Consider the following 22,038-nt stretch of genomic DNA (forward strand, 5'->3'; position numbering starts at 1 on the left):
GCAGGCTGACACTATCCACTGAGCCATACCAGCTAGGGCTAATAGTATTTTTTCACTTAGAGCATTTGTTTCCTCCAGGTTGTTTATTTTGGTTTTTCGTTGTTATTAAAGGCATTTTTTTCAGATGTCTGGTTAGCACTGGTTATCTGCTCCTGGGAGACTAAAAGAGTGATTGGAGGCCTTAAGAGAAAGAGTTGGGTTTGCCCAGCCCATGTTGCTCAGTGGTTGAACATCATCAATACATGCACTGAAAGGTCACTAGTTCCATTCCCAGTCAGGAAATTTCCTGAGTTGGCTCGATCCCCAGTAGGAGGTGTACAGGAGGCAGCCAATCGGGATGTTTCTCATCCATCTTTCTATCTCTTTCCCTTCCTCTCTCTTTCAAAATCAATAAAAACGTATTAAAAAAAAATAGATTTCCGCATTCAGATCCTTAGAATCATAGTCCTTTATGCTTAAGTGGCCTGGAAGTCTGTGCTAGCCAAGGCCTAAGGGGTGATTATAGCTCGTTCGTGTGAGAAACAGCTGCAGGAGACAGCAGTAAGTTTCTCAGGTTGGTTTTAGCTTTAAAACAATTGCGTCTCACTGTCTAAAACACAGAATCAAGTGATCACACGTTCAATCTCTGATCATATAAGAACCCTTCACTAGGAAGAATGACCTGGAAGTCTCTAGAAAGGCAGGGCTGAAGCTGTCAACCTTAGAGAGGCTGGTGCTGAGTTGGTACGGGGGACGGAGAAGCAGTCAAGGGAAATGAACTAGCTTTTCATGCACTTGTGAGTGACCCCCTGAGCATGGTTTCCTCTCTGAGTTTATTCAGTTTCCACAATGCCGTGTTTTCCAGAATACTTTTAAAGCAGAACAACAACAACAAAAACAAACAAAAAATGAGTAAAAAATAAAGCAATCATAACCACTATTTCCCGCATCCTTCAAATGGGAAGAAATAATTTCTGTTCCTTTTAGACGTATTTGCTTCTGCCCACGTTTTTCTCCCATGTGCTTCATTTAGTGTAGGGGTGTCGAACTCAATCAGAGAAGGGGCCAAAATCTAAAATCCAGCCTAAATCGCGGGCCGAATGGTTTACTGAACAGTCATAAACTGTCATTGTGATGGAAACGCAGCGGAGTGCAGTGATGACAGCGCGGTGCGGGCCACATTGCAAGGCCTGGCGGGACGGATTTGGCCCGCGGGCCTTGTGTTTGACACATGTGCTTTAGTGTTTTAAACACGGCTCTTGTGATTGGTCATCATGGAAAATTCTCACGTGAGCAGTGAAGTGAGAAAAGGACCTCGGACCCTAAGGCCATGCTCCCGCTGTGCTGGAGGTAGAGTAGGTTAGAACACGGTGATGAGGACAAGTCATTCAGTTAACCTGCAAATACTTATTGATTCCCTGAATGAGCCAGGCCCTTGCTAGGACTGGGAATACAGTGGTCCCTGTATATAGAGCATGCAGATACGTAGAAATATATATATATATATATATTTTAAATATTTTTAACCTACAGAATTGCCTTATTATAGTGACCTAATGCTATTCTGCTTTTGATGGTGATGCATTACCTAAACCGGATTATAGAAAATTATACTTAAACACATATTGATATTCCTTCAAAATGGACTTTTCCAACAATACAGAATTGAAGATCGTATCTACCTGTAGGATTAATATATAATCCTGCAGGATAATCTTTTCTTCTAATTGCAGAGTTAAAAATTATTTTCTGCCCTAACCGGTTTGGCTCAGTGGATAGAGTGTCGGCCTGTGGACTCAAGGGTCCCAGGTTCGATTCCGGTCAAGGGAATGTACCTTGGTTGCGGGCACATCCCCAGTAGGGGGTGTGCAGAAGCAGCTGATCAGAAGGCAGCTGATCGATGTTCCTCTTTCATGGATGTTTCTAACTTTCTATCCCTCTCACTTCCTCTCTTTAAAAAATCAATAAAGTATTTTTCTTTCGGCTTATTCATTTATTTTTTAAAATTATTTTTCTCCCTGGCTGGTGTGGCTCAGTTGGTTGGGCTTTCTCCTGCGCAAAGAAAGGTTTCGGGTGTGATTCCAAGTCAGGGCACATGTCCAGGATGCTGGATCGATCCCCAGTAGGGGGCGTGCAGGAGGCAGTGGATTGATGTTTCTCTCCCTCTAAAAATAATTTAAAATTAATAAAAATAAAAAAATTACTTTTCAGAGTATTATTATGCTTTAAGCAGTTGGTTTCTTTCCACCTGTCAGTCCTCGTTCTTGGAAAGGCGGTCTCAGTCCTTCCTATGGTCTTTATGTACGCTTGTTCCTCTCTTTTCTACTTCACAGTCAAAATGCTAGAGTGAGTTGACGAATGAAGAAATTAGTAAATGCAGTAACAAAGGAAGCCAGTTAGTATTCCTGTGCTGCTGACGAAACGTGAAGAAATATCTGCATGTTCTCACACGAGGGCACATTTGTTGCAGGTCATTGACCCAGTGGCGCCACGCTACGTCGCGTTACTGAAGAAAGAGGTGATCCCCGTGCACGTCCCTGACGCTCGGGAGGAGATGAAAGAAGTGGCCAAGCACCCCAAGGTCAGCCTGCCCGCTCAGTGCCGCCCTGTCCAAGAAAAGGGGCAGGAGAGTAAATAAAGGAGAGAATGTGCTTTGGAAAAACATGCCACCCGTTTTACTCCCATACTTTAAGAGTTCCATTCTTTACTTTTAAAATCATCCGCTGATCTGGAATTTGTAGTGATATAAAGAATGCAAAAAGGATCCAGCGTGTTGAAACTGGTTTGGCTCAGTGGATAGAGCATCGGCCTGCGGACTGAAGAGTCCCAGGTTCGATTCTGGTCAAGGGCATGGGTTGCGGGCACATTCCCAGTAGGGGGTGTGCTGGAGGCAGCTGGTCAATGTTTCTCATCGATGTTTCTGACTCTCTATCCCTCTCCCTTCCTCTCTGTAAAAAATCAATAAGATATATTTAAAAAAAAAGAATAAAATGGAAGAATATGTACATTTCCACGCGGTTCAACTGTCGTTTTAACCAACACTTTCCTTATTTATCAGAATCCTGATGTGGGTTTGAAGCCCGTGTGGTACAGCCCCAGAGTTTTTATCGAAGGTGCCGATGCAGAGACATTTTCAGAGGGGGAGATGGTGACATTTATAAACTGGGGCAACATCAACATTACCAAAATACACAAGTAAGAACTTCTGTTTGTTTTCAAGTAAATATGGAATAAGAGTGTGCTGTGTTTATTCACTTATTAAAAATTACTTGGTTCAGCCGGGACCGGTTTAGCTCAATGGATAGAGCGTCGGCTTGGGGACTGAAGGGACCCGGGTGCGATTCCGGTCAAGGGCATGTACCTTGGTTGCGGGCATATCCCCAGTAGGGGGTGTGCAAGAGGCAACTGATCGATGACTCTCTCATCGATGTTTCTAACTCTCTATCTCTCTCCCTTCCTCTCTGTACAAAATCAATAAAATATATTTTTTAAAAAAAATTACTTGGTTCAGATATGTTTATCTGGCTGAGTGGTAAATATACCGAGGCATAAGTACTGCAAATTCTTGGTACTGTTTTTTCCATACATGTTCCAGTTTACTAAGAGTATCAGGATAGCTTTTGCTCATGATGCTGAAATTTATTTCATCTAGATATAAGAATAGTTTTAATGTTTTAGAGTCCCTGTAGATCATTTGATTCTCATTTTTTAGTTACCTGGTGGAAGGACTCTTTGGACAGAGTTTAACATATTCTTTATACAGAAATCAGCTTTAAGATGAATTATTTAATGATGAATCTGAGCTTTACAGTGGTTATAGTGTGCTATTCTTAAAATTTTAAGAATTTCATAAACGGAACAAAATATGCGAAGATTGATTTATGAATACTCTGACATCTTAATTGCCCACTCATTGCATATGGCTTTAAGTAATTGCTAAATGTTTTAAAATATATTATTTTAGAATTTTTTAAATGCTAGGATGGCTGATTTTAAAATTTGTAAACATGTTCATGGTCTTCACCAGATGTATGTGGGTCTGTTGTCCAGTGGATCCTTAGTATCTTGATAGCAGGGATTATCTTTTATTTATAACGAGTTATATACCTGCCACATAGGAAAAGCTCAACTAAGTGTCTGGTTTGAAATTTTTACCAAGAAAATTCTGTTACAGCAGTTAGAGCTTTATGTTTAAAAAAAAACACTTTGAATCTTATGCCTAGAAACGCAGATGGAAAAATTGTATCTCTTGATGCCAAATTGAACTTGGAGAACAAAGACTACAAGAAAACCACTAAGATCACCTGGCTTGCAGAGACGGCGCACGCTCTTCCCATCCCAGCTGTCTGTGTCACGTACGAGCACTTGATCACGAAGCCGGTGCTGGGGAAAGATGAGGACTTCAAGCAATATGTAAACAAGAACAGTAAGGTAGCTAAAAGAAACCGTGCTTCATCTTTCCCTGCTCCGTAAGCTTCTTTTTGGAATGTTTAGAATTAGTTTTAAATATTTGGTTCCTCAAATACAGTGGGAGAGATCTGTAGAATTTTATTAAAATGAGAAGATGTGAAAGAGTAATGATCCCATTTTACAGACGGTAGTAAGGCGCGGTGCGGTTAAGCGACTTGCTTGAGGCAGACGGTAAGTGGTAGAGCTGGGGTTCAAACCTAGGCCTCCTGGCTCCAGAGCCCTGCTCCTTAAGTGCTTTTTCGTTCATATTTATGGTGGGAAACTTTTTTATACCTGCAGGGACCACCAAGCGAGTTAGTGCAAAGGTTTTCTGAAGCCAGTCTGTTTATAAATGTTAACTTCAAAAATGACAATAAATGTAATTGTTATTTACTTTAATACTTCTCTGTTCTGTTGTGTATGCTTAAGTAGTGAAGTTTTTAACATCTGTGTAAAATAGGAATATCCCAGCTCTTGGAAAAACTGTTGCATTTAGTGCTCTGATTTTGAGAAAGTGTCTTTTCATCTTATATCATCTTTATAGCACGAAGAGCTGATGCTTGGGGACCCCTGCCTTAAGGATTTGAAAAAAGGGGACATTATCCAGCTCCAGAGAAGAGGGTTCTTCATATGTGACCAGCCTTATGAACCCGTGAGGTAGACAAATGTAGCTGAACAACTAAATGAAAAGGCTTAACGTTCTTATCGTAAATCATACTTTAAAAATTGTACTAAACAAAAATGTTGTACCTGGTAATTCTCTATTCAATTTGTTGTTCTTCTGTATTTACTATTTCAGATTTAATTAGTGATATATTTGAAACAGCATAATATTCACAAATTCATTTTTAAAAGGAAACCATCTTATTATTCAATTTCATGTATTCCAAGTATAAAGAAAAAAATTCTCCAGAGCAGATACACAAATGACCTGTATGCACACACAAGCTGCTAAGCATCATTAGTTGAGACTTACTTTTTTACCCAGCGATTCTACTCCCAAGTATATACTTAAGAAAAATAACGTGTTCACACAGAAACTTATACTCATAGCAGCATTATTCATAATATCCAGAAGGTGCAAACAACCCAAATGTTCATCAGCTGATGAATGGATAAGCAGAAGGTCGTTGGTTTGTGCAAGAGAATTATTATGTAGCCATAAAAAAGAAGGAAATGGGTATTGACTTATGCTAAAATTTTCATGACCCTTGTGAACTTATGCTAAGTAAAAGAAACTGATCAAAAGAGACCATATTTATGTGAGGTGTCTAGAATAGACAAATCCCTAGAAAATATGCACATAAAAAATACTAAAAAAACAAACTGCACATTGGTTGTTGTCAGGGTCTAGGAATGGGAGTGGTAGACAAAGGGTTTAGTTTCTCTTTGGAGAGTGAGAGGCATGTTCTAAAATTGGATAGTGGTGATGGTTGCACACTTCAAATCTAGTGGATTTTTAAAGAGTACATTTTTATTTTATTGATTTTAGAGGAAGAGAGAGAGAGAAACAGATGTGAGAGAGAGAAACATGGATCGATTGCCTCTAGCACATACCCCTACTGGGAATTGAACCCACAGCCTGCATATGTGCCCTGCCCAGGAATCGAACCCGCTGCCTTTTGGTATGTGGGACAATATCCCAATCAACTGAGCTTCCATCTAGGGCAAAGGATGAATTTTTTGTTGTGTAGATTGTATCTCAGTAAAGCTGTTACTAATGAATATTGAAGAGATGCACAGATCCTATTGTTACTGCATTCTTTCTCTAGTTTTACTTTGGCATGTACTACAAAATTTGAAGAAATTCTTTGCTTGCAAATAGTCTCAGGGCAGTGGAGTTTGCTAATTACCCTTTAGAATTGAGAAATTTTCATAAAATAAATACTTTGCAGGAATGTTTCTGCTTCTAAGCCAATTATGTAGATGAATTACCTTTTATGTCAAGAGGGAGACCCTTAGCATTCCCTCAGCCCTTTCTGGTGCCATTTGCAGTAGATGCACTTTTGTCCTGGGCTTAGCATGCTCCCATTTATGAACGTTTATAAATTGGAAGTTTATAATTAGCACGGTTGATTTTTATTTATTTATTTTTTTTTTTATTTTTTTTTTTAATATATATATATATTTTATTGATTTTTTACAGAGAGGAAGGGAGAGAGATAGAGAGCTAGAAACGTCGATGAGAGAGAAACATCGACCAGCTGCCTCTTGTACACCCCCTACTGGGGATGTGCCCGCAACTCAGGTACATGCCTTTGACCGGATTCGAACCTGAGACCTTTCAGTCCGCAGACCGACGCTCTACCACTGAGCCAAACCGGTTTCGGCTGATTTTTATTAATGTAGTTATTTTTAAACTACTCTGAAGAACCTTTGATTTGAATAGGAAAATGGACTATTTATATTGAAGAGCATGAACACAGTGCCATCGACTCAATCTAGGAATTCAGTTTTAATTGCTGTTGAGAGAATTCGGTTCAAATGCACTTTTTCCGGCCCTTCCTGTTCTCTCAGCCCACATAGCTGCAGAGAAGCACCCTGTGTGTTAATATACATCCCTGACGGCCACACCAAGGAAATGCCAACTTCTGGGTCCAAGGAGAAGACCAAGGTGGAAACAGTGAAAAATGAGGTAAATACTGTCTCTAGTAAGTTGTTAAGCGCAAACAACTACATACATATTATATATCCCAATAACTTGGTAGTCACTTGGAAAAATAATACATGTAAGTTGAAAAAAAAGAAAAACATTTTAAAACTTTGTTCTTAAATGTTTAATATTTTTATTTCACCTTGGTTATGTGTTCTACCTTTTGCTTATTTTATTTTTTAAATGTTTTTATTGGTTTTAGAGACAGAGGAAGGTAAGAGGATGGAGAGATAGAAACATCAGTGGGCCGAAACCGGTTTGGCTCAGTGGTAGAGCATCGGTCTGCGGACTGAGGGGTCCCTGGTTCGATTCTGGTCAGGGGCATGTACCTAGGTTGCGGGCACATCCCCGGTAGGGGGTGTGCAAGAGGCAGCTGGTCGATGTTTCTCTCTCATCAACGTTTCTAGCTCGCTCTCTCTCTCTCTCTCTCTCTTCCTCCTCTCTGTGAAATATCAATAAAATATATTTTAAAAAAAGAAACATCAGTGGGCTGCCTTATGCACACCCCCTATTGGGGATCAAGCCTGCAACCTGGGCATGTGCCCTGACTGGGAATCGAACCAGTGACCTTACAGGTCAACACTCAGCCACTGAGCCACACCGGCAGGGCTTAATTTCACTTTTAAAGTGATATACAAAATGAAAGAAGTACTTTTATTCTTCCTTCAACCTTGGACTCAGATTGGACACTACCATTTCCTGTTCCACAGTGATTTTTCCTGGCCTTTGATTTTTGACATAGCAGCTGTGAAAAATCCAGCTTTGCCAAGATATGACGTCATTGAAAGAATGTAGCATGCTCGATTGTTACAGCTGAAACACCTTGAGCTTGTAGTTCACACAGATGTGGGCATATCGCTCTGTCTGCCTGAGACACTTACAGTGTCCACGGCACCTGGAGCACCTGATGCATAGTTTGGATGTGGCAGTTGGGTAGTCACTGAAGAGTTAGCATCTCAGTGGGGAAGACACTTTGGAAGGTGGGTGGGATATAGGACTAGAAGGTGTTATAAGTGGTTAGCACATGTGTCAAACACAAGGCCCGCGGGCCAAATCCGTCCCGCCAGGCCTTGCAATGTGGCCCGCACCGCGCTGTCATCACTGCACTCCACTGCGTTTCCATCACAATGACAGTTTATGACTGTTCAGTAAACCATTCGGCCCGCGATTTAGGCTGGATTTTAGATTTTGGCCCCTTCTCTGATTGAGTTCGACACCCCTAGGTTAGAGGATGAGAGTATGGAGGATAGAGTGTAGGACATAGATCCTGGGAGTAGAATTGTTAAGACAGTAACTTCTAGTTTTGTTTTGGTGACTAGGTAAGTAAGGGCTAAAATATCTGAGCTAGGGACGGCAGGAGCGCGCAAGTTCTTTAGGAGATAAGAGTTTGAAGCTATTTGCAATGGGGATGTCATGACTTGAGCTTTCGTTTACACCGATTAAAAACTGGTCTCTGATTGTAAAGTTTTAACTTGAAACGAAATCAGTTTGATTTAATTGGGGGGAGACATTTACCATGAATTCATTATCATGCTTTTGGTCTTCTGCCTCCGTAGACGGTCACTCCTGCGAAGGACAGACCAGCGCCCCCTTTGACCAATGCCAGTGCTGCCTCTGAGGACCCCTCGGTCCTTTACAACACGGTGGCTGCCCAAGGGGACATGGTTCGGGAACTGAAAGCCAAGAAAGCAGCGAAGGAAGAGGTCGATGCAGCTGTCAAACAGCTTCTGGCTCTGAAGGCCCAATACAAGGAGAAGACAGGCCAGGAATACAAGCCCGGAAGCCCTCCCGCGGCCTCTTCCTCTCCATCCTCCACCGGCTCCCCAGGAGGCAGATCTCTGTACAACGAGGTGGCTGCCCAGGGGGAGGTGGTGCGCAAGCTGAAAGCGGAGAAAGCCCCGAAGGTCAGTGCTGGGGGTCGGGGGAGCCCAGCAGCCCTGGGAGGGGGCCGTGACCTCCAGCTGCTAGCGCAGACTCGGCTTCCTGTGGGACGTGCTGTTTGTAGGCCGTCTGCTTGGACATTTCCTCATCACGGTCAACATTTACTGACACCTGCCGGCTGCCAAGCCCTGGAAACATTAACAAGCTGCAGTTGGCCATCACCTGGTGGCAGGGGGAGGGCTGGGGGAGACGCAGGCTGGCACAGTCCTGTGCCGTGTGACCAGGATGTCTCCATGGCTGAGACATGCAGGGAAGGAGGAAACAGTTCCTAGCGCCGGGCCTAGCGGTTCGCTATGCCTCTCTGTGGGGGGACATCCTCTAGTGTTAGAATAGAATTTCATTCTCCTTTTACTCTGTTACTGGATTGTCTTAGTCGTAATGAAGTCTTTTGGCCGTCTTAATTTTCTCCTTTATAACATTTCAAGATATAGTCTTGCCACACAAAGGTGTGGTTCTGTGGTGGTGTATCCCAGTGTGAAAAGTGCGCCTTCTGACTCTAAATTCAGTGAATCCTTACCTTGCAGGAGTGGAACTTCCTCCAAACAGGCCTCTGTCTGTGGACGGGATTGCAGGAAAGCCCCTTCGCTTTCCCCATTTCCTTTCTTTTAACGGATGGAAGTTTCTGTTGTTCTTGAGTCTTGTATGTCTGATGAACTATCTCCTTTTTCTTAGAACCAGGTAGGCTTTGCTGTGAACATACCCTGGATTCTAAAGTCATGTAAATGAGAGACAGGTCGGGAGTATCAGTCAGACAGCCTCCCCATTCTCTGTGTGTAATCCCCTTTTCCTTTCCCTGTGCTCGCTCCGTTGTGTTGCTGTGACAGGCGCCAGGTCTGTAGGCCGCTGGACACTGTCTCATAAAGTAGCTGCTGGCCCCTGGAGGCCCTTTCTTGGAAGACATACCCATGCTTCCTTCCTCCTTGGCCCCACATGAGTTTCCTGGCTTCCGATGGGTGGCTCTCCGCTCTGGTAAAATTGGCAGTAAGACTTGGGTAGGGTGAGTTGGAGGTGCTTTTTCTCCACCATGGCTTCCCAGTGGCATGTTGGTTTGTGGTTGGACAGTACGGTCATTAGGTAAAGCTTGAGGCCTTGGCCTGCATGCTGGCCTTCCCTGCTTGGGCTGTTTTATTCTTTTTCATGATGACTATGTTGAAGTATCAGAGCGAGTGATGTAATTGTTCTTAAAAGGCAGTAGGCTCTTTTAAAAACTCAGTGTTCTTCAGTTGGACCCAGATTGTGTATTTTTTATAGTGTATTTACTGCCTATTTAAAATGGAAAAAAGGTTTATATTGGCCAAGCCATTGGGGTGGTTTGTGCTTCGATTTTATAAATTCTGACTCCTCTCCTTACCCAGGGCTGGGTCGCTGGCAGTTTGATTGGCTGTCCTGCCATTTATTTGTTTAGATAAGGAAGAAGGAAAGTTACAGTACTGAATGTTTATCTCTTTCTCCTTGACCGCAGGCTAAAGTCAATGAAGCTGTGGAGTGCTTGCTTTCGCTGAAAGCTCAGTATAAAGAAAAGACCGGGCAGGACTACGTGCCTGGCCAGCCCCAGTTACCTCACGGCTCAGGTTCAAGTCCAGCCAGGAGCTCTGAGCCTTGTGGTCCAGAAACAGCGGAAGCCAAAGTGCTTTTTGATCAAGTAGCTTCTCAAGGGGAAGTCGTTCGCAAGCTTAAAGCTGAGAAAGCCTCTAAGGTGAGTGTGCTATTCTGTGTGTGTTTGTTTTCCACGTTACCCGCTATTTTCTTTGCCTGGAACACTTCCTGCCCCATGGGATCTGGCTAACTTCTCATGTTTCCGTTTCCAGCTCTTTGTCTTGTCTGCTAGAGAAGCCTTCAGTGGTCCTTTCTCCCCCAACTGGATCTGACTAGACAGTCTCCTAGGACACTGCCTTTCTCTGACATAATACTTAACTGCCCGTTACTTTAATTGTTAAATTGTCTGTTTCTCTCTGGTCTGTCAGAATGGAGAATAGGGACCTAGACCCCAGCAGTGCCTGGCACATGTAGGCCCTGACATAGTCCGTGCTCTCTGTTGGACTCAATCTCCTAAAGATCTTCACTCTAGAACAAGATGTCAAACTCATGGCCCGAGGGCCACATGCCTCTTTTATTTGGCCCATATTAACCATTGAGTTTGACATGGTTGGTCTAGAATGAAAGTTTTATTTTGAGCCATGGTGTGGTTTTGTGCTGATTGTATTACCTTTCTACAAATAGGACTTTTTGGTACACATTCATTTGAGTGGAAGACAGACAACATTACAGGTTTTGAAATTTGATCAGTAACGTAGCAACTTGACTGCTGTCTTCTTGGTAATGTGCACCTGTGTGATTGGGTGGCTCTTAAGCTGCGGTGGGCCATGTGCTCTGCACCAGTGCCTTCTCAGAGGCATGCTCCGTGCCAGCTCTGTCCCCTACAGCCAGTGTGGCCACTGTGACTGAGGAGCCGGATTGTTAATTGATTTACTTAAGTTCAATTTAGAGGTAACTAGCCAAGGGGGCTAATGACGACTATTTGGACGGTGCAGTTAGAGCACGATTTCTAAGTCACTCTTCTTGCTCGGCCCTCTCCCTCTTCCTCACATTCACTTATTTTCAGAAGTTAGTACATACAATACCACACCCCCCTCTGCCTTTACTGGTGTCCTCAGCTCTGCTTCTAAAGCTCCGGGCAGGGCTTTGAGTTAACAGATCCTGTTCTCTTGCTGAACTGAAGGACCAGGTGGACGCGGCCGTGCAGGAGCTCCTGCAGCGGAAGGCGCAGTACAAGTCTCTGACCGGTGTGGAGTACAAGCCCGTCGCTGCCACCGGGGCCGAGGACAAAGACAAGAAAAAGAAAGAAAAGGAGAATAAATCCGAAAAGCAGAATAAGCCTCAAAAGCAAAACGATGGCTCAAAGAAAGAACCCTCCAAAGGCCAGGGCGGTGGTGCTGGGCTGCCACCCAGCGGAGCCGGCGAAGGGCAGGGCCCCCGGAAGCAGACCAGGTAACCACCTCGGGAGCTCCCTTCTGGGAAGCAGCGTTTGCAATGCATTCGACTCTTACATTAAAGGGGTTTACTTGTGGTTAGTTTGACTAAGTCAGAGAATGCTAAAGGTGTAGTGTCAGCAGGTAGCTTTTGTTAAGTTTCTGTTTATTTACTTAAATGGGCAACACATTCACTTGCTTGGTTCAAGTTCAGTGAAGTCTCCATCCTACGCTTGTTTTCCATCTTCCCAAACATAGAGTGAACCTCGTGCTTGGTTCCTTGAGCGGCTTAGTAAGAGGAAGGACTGTTACTAACAGCTTCTGTCCAGAGAGACTGTGTTTTAGATTGTTCAGCTGAAGTTTAAGTTCTGCCTCTCATGCTCACATCAAACAGTCTCTTAGACAACAGGACACAGCAGTTGCTTTTCTTGCCTATTGACGGGGTGATCAGATGCACAGAATAGTGGAAGGAAGGCTAGCATTTCCATCTTTTACCTTAAGACTATTTGTGAAGGGGCAGGTTTAAGATAGGCATTTTTTGGAAATGTTTCAAATGGAGAATTCAAGTATAAATACACTAAGATTTTAAGCCAAGAAAGCCTTGTTTACAAACTCTAAAATGATGTACTTTTTTTATAAAATAACTCATGGGCAGATTTTTCTGTGTCCATCATAAGACGGTTCCTGAATAATTGTTCGTGTTTCAAGAAAAGGATTATTGTCTAGAATAGAATGAATATAGAAGAGATATCAATACAGAAATGACTTATACTAAAGAAAAATGAATATTTTGACTTTTAGAGGGTTCGTTCCGTTCAACCCAGAAGCAATTGCTGAATGAAAAAATTTATATTTCACTGTTTGCATCTGCAGGTTGGGTCTTGAGGCAAAAAAAGAAGAAAATCTTGCAGATTGGTATTCTCAGGTGAGTATGCATTTACTTGATTTTTATGTATTAAATTTCTCAAAAGGCAACTTTATATTTCGGTTCTGAAGTCCAGACACACAATAATGAAGTATAATGCCTTTAATAATACATAATATAGAAATCTAGCATGTCACAGTTTTCAAAGCATCTTCACATAAGTGTGGCATCACGAAGTAGCCCTATGAAGTAGTCATTATTTTTATTTTTGTATGTTGAGGTGACGGTATAGTCCAAAGCCACAAAGATAGGAAAAGCAAGAGCAAGATTAGAATTCAAGTCTTCTGACGGGTCTAGGGCCCCGTGTTTCTGAGGATGGAAAGGTCTGTTTACCTGCATGTGAAAAGGATGTACCAGCACTGGCAGCCTCCGGGGGAAGCGTGGCTATTGTGCTCTCAGCACCTGTACTGTGATTTTGGTTCCGTTTCGGCCTCACAGACTGCATTTTTCTTTACAAAGGTCATCACCAAGTCAGAAATGATTGAATACTACGATGTGAGTGGCTGCTACATCCTCCGTCCCTGGGCCTTTTCCATTTGGGAGTCCATCAAGGACTTCTTCGACGCCGAGATCAAGAAGCTGGGCGTGGAGAACTGCTACTTCCCCATGTTCGTGTCTCAGAGTGCCCTGGAGACGGAGAAGACACACGTGGCCGACTTTGCCCCCGAGGTGGGTGCGCTGGATTGATTTTTGCCGTGTTTTCTCTATAAACTCAAAAGTGTATTTTCAGTTCACACTTGAATAGTAATTTAAAAGGCAAATTATAATAGCCAACTTAGAGAAAATTTTTTTTAATTGAAAGCCACTTTTAAGCAATTATGTTTCTGCCTTTAGGGCAAGTTATATCTGATTCTGTTTATTACATTAAGTAATTAACTGGCCAGCATTTGTGTAATTGCAGAAAACCTTAGAAGAACAGAGCAATACTTAGAGAGATGGAGTTACATTTATTACTCGCGGGTCCAGAGGAAAATGCATCTCAAATTCTGGGCGCCTACATGCAGGAATTCTCCCTGTTTATTTGATTTTACCTTCTTTGTCTCCCAAATATGGAGTGCCCCCTTTTGCAAGTTCTTAAAGAGCCAGTGTGTTCTGGGGCCTTGTGACCCCAACCAGAGGCCTGGCTTGGCGCCAGCACTGATGACCTTGTCTGGGGAAGGTTAAATCCACAGAAGCCAAATAGCAGGGTTAAAATTTCAAACAGCAGTTTTCGTACAAGATGGATGCTTTAGTGCTGCTTCTCTACGTACTGCTGTAGAATGTATGAACAATGATTTCTCTTACTAGGTTGCTTGGGTTACAAGATCTGGCAAAACAGAGCTGGCAGAACCCATTGCCGTTCGTCCTACCAGTGAAACAGGTGAGGAGTGGCCTTGGTGCAGGAGGAAGTGCATTGAAGTGTTAGAGACAGTGTGTAGAGTGGGTCTCCCCTTCGTTCTGTGCCATTCATAATCCTTGTTGCCAACAGGTAAAGTTTAATGAATGTGTATGCCAACATGAATGAATGCGAACTGAGTTACAGAATTTTATTTCTGTACAGTATTCATCACAGAACTCTTCAGCATTAGGATAAAGGTTTTTTGTTTGTTTTTTTTAAACACGCCACTGGCCTTAGCTAGTTTAGCTCAGTGAATAGAGCGTTGGCCTGCGGACTAAAGGTCCCGGGTTCAATTCTGGTCAAGGGCACATGCCTAGGTTGCGGGCTCGATTTCCCAGTAAGGGCATGCAGAAGGCAGCAATCAATGATCCTCTCTCATCATGTTTTTCTCTCTCTGAAGTCAATAAAAATATTTAAAAAAAAAACAAAAAAAACACCACAGTTTTATTATTTTATTTTTATGCTATAATTTTTCAGAACTTTCCAAGGAATTGTATTCCTAGGATAATTTTTATTCTTTAAATTAACTATAAAATTGCCAACACAAATGTTTAATGTCATATTTTCAAATTTTGTTACTTTAGTATGACATTCACATTCATGAAGGGTTTCTATAGGTTCCTAATTGTTATATTTCTGTCTTGTATTACTCTTACAATGAGTAGTGAGGAAGGATGAGGCAGCTGCTGTTATCTCCAGGTGGTAGGTAAACAGGTCTGAAAGGTTAGGTGACTTTCCTAGAAGTACACATAGCCGTGAAGTTTGAGCCTTTGGGCTTGTCAGTGTCTTCCACTGAGATTATCCATCTGTAGTTCATGGTGATTGGCTATTGGAGACTTCTGGTGAAGCTCTTGGGTGATATTGTAATGATGTAATGATGCATTATTGAAATTATGACACCAGCTGTTTTTCACATACTATATTGGCCAGGTTTTTTATTTGTGTGTGTGTGTGTGTGTGTGTGTGTGTGTGTGTGTGTGTGTGTGACAAACTATAGGCAGTCCTGAATAGGCCATGATAAGACAGGCGCCTCACTCAAATTAGTAGTTAAGGCGAGAGCTTTCACACTCCAGCTAGATGCATCAAACCCAGATTCACCCAAAATTCTGGTTCTCCCGTAACTGCTGACTTAGCAAGCTCTTCAACATCTTCAACCTCAGTTTCCACGTCTTTAGTATTGAGGTTGTGATAGCAACTTCCTGGATTGAACATTCAGTTGAACAGGATAATGATTGCACATGGTATATACTATATACCTTAAGTGTTGTTTTTTTTAAATGGCAGAAAAGCAAATTAAATGTTAAATGTAAATCTCATTGCTAAGAACACAAAATATGGTCATGTTTAGGTAATGTTCTTGATTAACCCGCTTTATGAAATACATAATAATACCATTCACTGACCATTACAGACGTTGGAAACACATTTACACAAACATGATGCTCTCATTCCTGTTAATTATGTTGCAGTTTAGCTCTTAGCAGCCCTTGGGGTGAAAGAAAACTCTCAGTGACTAAGCTGCCTGTTTCCCATGTCTTTCAGTCATGTATCCTGCGTACGCAAAGTGGGTGCAGTCACACCGAGACCTGCCCATCAGGCTCAACCAGTGGTGCAACGTGGTGGTAGGTGCACACCTTCCCCTCTGCTCCCAATGTCCTGCCTACTCATTGGTCTTTCCTTACGTGAATATTCAAAGGCTTGGGAGCATGGAAGCTTTCTGAAGTCCTTGGATCACATTATGACCTCTGATTGCTTACACACAAATTGCTAATGAAAACAGCAAAGCGCTCTCTAACGACCGCACTGTCCTCCTGCCTTCGCAGCGCTGGGAGTTCAAGCATCCGCAGCCGTTCCTGCGGACCCGGGAGTTCCTCTGGCAGGAAGGGCACAGCGCCTTTGCCACGTTTGAGGAAGCGGCGGTGGAGGTAGGAAGCAGGGTCGTCCTTGCTCAGTTCTGTGTGTGTGTCCTTTGCTTTGTCCGCTCTGTGCTGCCTTTTCCAGCCGTGAGCACTGCAGGATGTCTGTGACAGTGACCATTCAGTATATCGCTCTAAGCTGAGACTGATCGGATCCAAATAGCATTAAAAGGATCTCTTGGTATAAATTATTTTGTTATGATTGTATCACCTTAATGTTAAGAGAAAAAACTATTGAATGCAAATATGCATGGAATTTAAGAAACTGCTTATTGAAATCTTTTTAGGAAATGCTATTATAACTTTTCAGATGGAAGTCTTTTTGGACTTCAGGATGTAGCAGAAATTATAATCCTGTGGATAAATTGATTTTTCTTCAGGAGACTTTCATCCTAGTTACTGTGCATCTTTCAAAAGCATTTTTAAAAGTAACTAACTTCTTTTTACACTGCTTTGTTGAAATGTCTTCCTTAATAAATTCCCAGACTGCTTTAACTTTTCCACAAAAGAAGGTTTTTATTGTTTGAAATGCTTTTCCCACCACAGTTAGTTTTAAATAGCACATGCTTATAGGTTTGTCATACATAAGTATACCAGAGATGTGAACACTTCTGCATTTAAAATGTTGTTACAGGTCTTGCAGATACTTGACTTATATGCTCAGGTATATGAGGAACTCCTGGCAATTCCTGTTGTAAAAGGAAGAAAAACGGAAAAGGAGAAGTTTGCGGGAGGAGACTATACCACCACCGTGGAGGCCTTTATCTCTGCCAGCGGGAGAGCCATCCAGGTACCGGCTGCCGCCCCGGGTTCCAGGGCGACTGGAGTCAGTGCAGCCTGTGGGCAGAGCCAGCGCCTTTCTCTGTCCTCAGGGCCGTAGGCACTTTTGAAAACTCAGTGCTTCATGAGCACCCAGCCCACATGCTCATCACAGGCCTGTCTGCCCTATTTCTCTAAGTCTCCAAGGTCAGTTATTAAGTCAAGGCCTGCGTTCTGAATTGCCAAAGTGTGGAATCCCATTTAACCTTTCTTAACTGAAAGGGATTGCCCAGAGCAGCACTCTTCTTCAGCACTTTTTGATTAAACCTACTCTCTCTGGCCAAAACTGGTTTGGCTCAGTGGATAGAGCGTTGGCCTGTGGACTGAAAGGTCCCAGGTTCGATTCCGGTCAAGGGCATGTACCTTGGTTGTGGGCACATCCCCGGTAGGGGGTGTGCAGGGGGCAGCTGATCGATGTTTCTAACTCTCTATCCCTCTTCCTCTCTGTAAAAAAAAAATCAATAAAATATATTAAAAAACAACAACACAAAACCTACTCTCTCTGGTGTATCAGCTACACTTTAAAAATGTTATATAAATAAATCAAGGAAGACTAAACAGGTCATTTCAAGGCAAGTGATTTTATAACCATTTTTGCAGGCATAATAGGTTATTACAATTAAAGCTCCTATTTTTCTTTATTTCAGGGAGCGACATCACATCATCTAGGGCAGAATTTTTCCAAAATGTTTGAAATCGTTTTTGAAGACCCCAAGACCCCAGGAGAGAAGCAGTTTGCCTATCAGAACTCCTGGGGCCTGACCACGCGGACCATTGGCGTCATGACCATGGTTCACGGGGACAACATGGGCTTAGTGTTACCTCCCCGTGTAGCCTGCGTTCAGGTAAGAAGGTATTTCTGTTAGCGCTTAAAATACAGGTCATATTTATTAACAAACTCGAAAGGGCAATTTTCCGAATATCATCTGGGTAGATTTTGACAATAGAGAACATAGAATTCAGTCTAGACTTCAGTTGTGTAACTATAATATATATATATCATTTGTGTTCTTGTTTTTTACTCTTAATTTTTAGCTGCTTTATATAAAACCTCTTTAGAAATCATTTTTTAAAATGATTTATTTAGCACAGATAACCCATGGTACACATTTTATATAGGTTAGAAATCATACCAGCAATTTATTGTTTGTGTATGTCTTTGGTTTTTTTTATTTTTTATTACTTACTAGAGGCCCAGTGCATGAAATTTGCCAGCCGTGAGCTCAGCTTCTGGCTCAGCAGTGCTCCCCTTGTGGGAGCACACTGACCACCAGGGGACAGCTCCCGCCCCCTTGTGGTCAGTGCACATCATAGTGGCCAGTCATTCCACTGTCAGGCCAAAACTGGCTCTCTGACATCCCTCGAGGTGTCCCGGACTGTGAGAGGACTCAGGCCAGGCCCAGGGGCCCACCGATGCATGATGGGGGCTGGAGAAGGATGCAGGTTGGCTAGCTGGGGAGGGACCATGGGAGGGCTCCAGGGTGTCTCCAGCCCATCTTGCTCAGTCCCGATCGGCTGGACCCCAACAGCAAGCTAAGATTAGGGCGTCTGCGCCCTGATGGTCATTGCATGTCATAGCAAATCGTTGAGCAACCTTAGTATATTATTAGCATATTATACACTTTGATTGGTTGAATAGCCGACTGGACAACTGGACATTTAGCATATTATGCTTTAATCATATAGGATTGTCAATAAAGCCATGAAATGAGTCTACATAAGCTGGGCAAAAGTAGGTTTAGAGTTGTAATACAAATAAACAGTGCTATAATTAATAAGGGGTAATCAGGAATAAACTGTTTCGTGAACTCACAACTGTAAGCCTACCTTTGTCCCCCCTCCTCTTCCTTCCCCCCACCCCGACCCTGTGCAGATTTGTGTCGAGATTTAGACCAGTGTTTTTCAACCTTTTTTGGGCAAAGGCACACTTGTTTCATGAAAAAAATCACGAGGCACACCACCATTAGAAAATGTTAAAAAATTTAACTCTGTGCCTATATTGACTATATATAAAGTAATTCTCTTGAATAGGAATCAAATAAACACAAAGAAAGTATTTTATAATTACTTTATTATGAAATATTAAGTAAACAAAATAGTGAAAAATTATAAAATTCTTGTCTTGTCTGCACCTACGGCACACCAGGCAACATCTCGGAACAGCGGTTGAAAAACGCTGATTTAGACTCACGTCTGAATGCTATGTCTTTGTGTGAACATAAGCTGTTGTGCTGGGTTCCAGGTGGTGATCATTCCTTGCGGCATCACGAACGCGCTCTCTGAGGAAGACAGAGATGCTCTGATCGCAAAATGCAATGATTATCGCAGGCGGCTACTTAGTGTTAACATTCGCGCTCGAGCTGATTTGCGAGACAACTATTCGCCGGGCTGGAAATTCAACCACTGGGAGCTCAAGGTAATCTCTTCCATTGGATTTACGTGTGTGTTTATAAAATGTAAGTCTTTCTCATGACTTCCTCTGTTTATTTATTTATTTATTTATTTATTTATTTTTTTTAAATATATTTTATTGATTTTTTTTAGAGAGGAAGGGAGAGAGATAGAGAGCTAGAAACGTCGATGAGAGAGAAACATCGACCAGCTGCCTTTTGTACACCCCCTACCGGGGATGTGCCCGCAACCAATGTACATGCCCCTGACCGGAATCGAACCTAGGACCTTTCAGTCCGCAGACCGACGCTCTACCACTGAGCCAAACCGGCTTCGGCTCATGACTTCCTCTGTTTAGATCGTTATGAGTTCTTCACTGAAACTGCGTGTTCAGCACAGTTGCTAAATTTGAACTCGATTTTGAGGAAGCTTATTTCTATTTTGTTTTAATAAACCTCAGGCAGTACAGTTTTCTCTTAGTTTTATGCCTTATTGGAGTGGGTTTTTGTAATGGCTCAGGAATATTGCCTGCTTTTTCTTACTGTTTGTGTGTGCCTTTGTTCTGTTTCTTTATTATTTATGTCAGTAAAAGCCATGAAAGTGGTCTATAAAGGGTGAGCAAAAGTAGATTTACAGTAGTAATACAAATAAACAATACTGTAATTAACCAGTTAACTGCCACGCATCCAAAACGGGACAATACTGGGATATCTTCCATATGTGCTGGAATACTTAGAATTTACTAAGTGACCATAATTTTCTTCACAAATCCAGAGATGTCACTAACAAGTGTGGTTTTAAAATTGGGCAACCAGTGTTGAGGTGTGAGGTTTGCAGCTACAGGCGTGTGTGGCGTGTGGGGAAAGTCCTCTGCTTGCGTCTTTAGACTCTTAGGGCATACAAAGGGTTAATAAATAATAATAATCATACAAGAATAAACTGTTTTGTGAGCTCACAACTATAAGCCTACCTGTTGTCTCTCCCCTCCGCCCCCCCCATGTCCAGTTGGAGATGCGCATGTCACCTTGGCCACCTCTTTTGTTTCCTAGGGAGTTCCCATTAGACTGGAAGTCGGGCCACGTGATATGAAGAGCTGTCAGTTTGTGGCCGTCCGGCGGGACACTGGAGAGAAGCTCATGGTTGCTGAAAATGAGGCCGAGACTAAACTTCAAGCTCTTTTGGAGGACATCCACGCCAACCTCTTCAGAAAGTCAGTTCCTCAGAATGAGCGCCTCGCGTCTCTCATCCTCCAGCCCTAGTAGATCCGTCCCAGGAATTCTTTGTCCCGACTGGAAGTCCTCCTTCTAAATGCGCCTTTCTCTTTGTGTTTTAACTTGTATCATGAACGTTTTTCTAAGTGCTTCCTGTGCCCTACCGCGTTTGCAGCAGTGGACTGGATGGGCCAGGCTTTTATGACATAAATCTGAGGAAGTGAGACATTGATTCTCACCTGTGGATACTTATGAGCAGCCCCTGGGAGGCTTTAGAAACTACCAGAGCCTGGGCCCCTCCCATGTGATGTCAACGTAATTGGTGTAGAGCTGGGCTGGCACCTACAGCAGTGAAAGCTCCTGAGTGATTGATGTGTGGCCAAGGCTCAGAACCGCCTATGGGGATTGGGGGGGGGGGGGGGGGGGCGGGACTCAGGGCAGCCCTAACCTATGGGAAGAGATCTTAGAATCGCAGGTCTCATGCGGAGGCACTAGAAGATGGGAAAGGAAGATGGCGCCTTCCTTTCCTCATGTCATGCATGACTTCCAATGCAGAAGAGAATAACATTTATTTCCATTTCTAAAAGAATTACCTAGTGGATGGAAATAGCTTGAATAATGGATATTTATGAGTTTTTCCTTTTCAAAACATTTTTATGCCTTCGTGTTTGATTCTCAGAATCCTGTATGGGTAATTAGACTTACTTGAGTATTTTTCCAGCTTTATAAAAACTTAGAAAAGTAAGACCAGAGAGGTTTAAAAAATAACACCCCCATTTCTCCCCCCCAAAATTTTCTTCTTTTTAAGACAAAAAAACCCACAACCCAGACTCTCAGGTAGTCAGTGGTATAGCAGGAATAGAATGTTGATCAATAGAGATTTAACAACAATAACAAAAGTAAAAATGACCTGTTGTGTGCTTGGCAAATTCACAATCATACAATGATGAGTTCACTGAGGTTTACTGAATGTCACTGCTAGTGACAAATTCGAGGTTCACATTGAGTTCTCACTTCCAGGTTATTGTTACTTCATTAAGCTATGCTTGTTTAAAAATAACATATTATCAGGAGAAATGATGTGTTCTTTTCTCATTATTCTTTGGTAGGGCTTCTGAAGACCTTAAGACTCATATGGTGGTGGCAAATTCAATGGAGGACTTCCAGAAGCTGCTGGATTCAGGGAAGGTAAGAGACTTCTGAAAACAATTGAATATAAAAATATTTCAGTAAATGGTGTTTTAAGACCCACTGAACTTAAACATGGTATTAATCCCCTTTGCAAGGCCAGTCACACGGAAGGATTACATAGTATTCAGCATTTTAAAAAATATATATTTTTATTAATTTCAGAGAGGAAGGGAGAGGGGGAGAGAGGTAGAAACATCAATGATGACAGAATCATTG

General features: G+C 42.5%; 1 protein-coding gene across 5 annotated transcripts in view; it reads left to right on the top strand.

Moving 5' to 3' along the window:
- Positions 1–22,038, top strand: part of EPRS1 (glutamyl-prolyl-tRNA synthetase 1) — a 41,903-nt gene that overhangs the window by 16,871 nt on the left and 2,994 nt on the right. For 2 of the 5 annotated variants that reach the window (XM_045587114.1, XM_036453582.2), the window contains 19 exons: positions 2,450–2,560; positions 3,038–3,174; positions 4,203–4,410; positions 4,973–5,085; positions 6,946–7,063; positions 8,369–8,371; positions 8,638–8,985; positions 10,485–10,718; positions 11,742–12,010; positions 12,865–12,916; positions 13,376–13,585; positions 14,204–14,276; positions 15,837–15,916; positions 16,118–16,219; positions 16,845–17,000; positions 17,677–17,874; positions 19,272–19,445; positions 20,470–20,630; positions 21,741–21,819. In XM_045587114.1, coding sequence (XP_045443070.1) covers positions 2,450–2,560; positions 3,038–3,174; positions 4,203–4,410; positions 4,973–5,085; positions 6,946–7,063; positions 8,369–8,371; positions 8,638–8,985; positions 10,485–10,718; positions 11,742–12,010; positions 12,865–12,916; positions 13,376–13,585; positions 14,204–14,276; positions 15,837–15,916; positions 16,118–16,219; positions 16,845–17,000; positions 17,677–17,874; positions 19,272–19,445; positions 20,470–20,630; positions 21,741–21,819 — 2,826 coding nt within the window. Of the gene's footprint in view, positions 1–2,449; positions 2,561–3,037; positions 3,175–4,202; positions 4,411–4,972; positions 5,086–6,945; positions 7,064–8,368; positions 8,372–8,637; positions 8,986–10,484; positions 10,719–11,741; positions 12,011–12,864; positions 12,917–13,375; positions 13,586–14,203; positions 14,336–15,836; positions 15,917–16,117; positions 16,220–16,844; positions 17,001–17,676; positions 17,875–19,271; positions 19,446–20,469; positions 20,631–21,740; positions 21,820–22,038 lie in introns of those variants that run through there. The other 3 variants (XM_045587115.1, XM_036453583.2, XR_006742619.1) reach the window with 2 other exon arrangements.

Source organism: Pipistrellus kuhlii, unplaced genomic scaffold (genome assembly GCF_014108245.1).
Source record: "Pipistrellus kuhlii isolate mPipKuh1 unplaced genomic scaffold, mPipKuh1.p scaffold_m20_p_25, whole genome shotgun sequence".
Lineage (NCBI taxonomy): Eukaryota > Metazoa > Chordata > Mammalia > Chiroptera > Vespertilionidae > Pipistrellus > Pipistrellus kuhlii.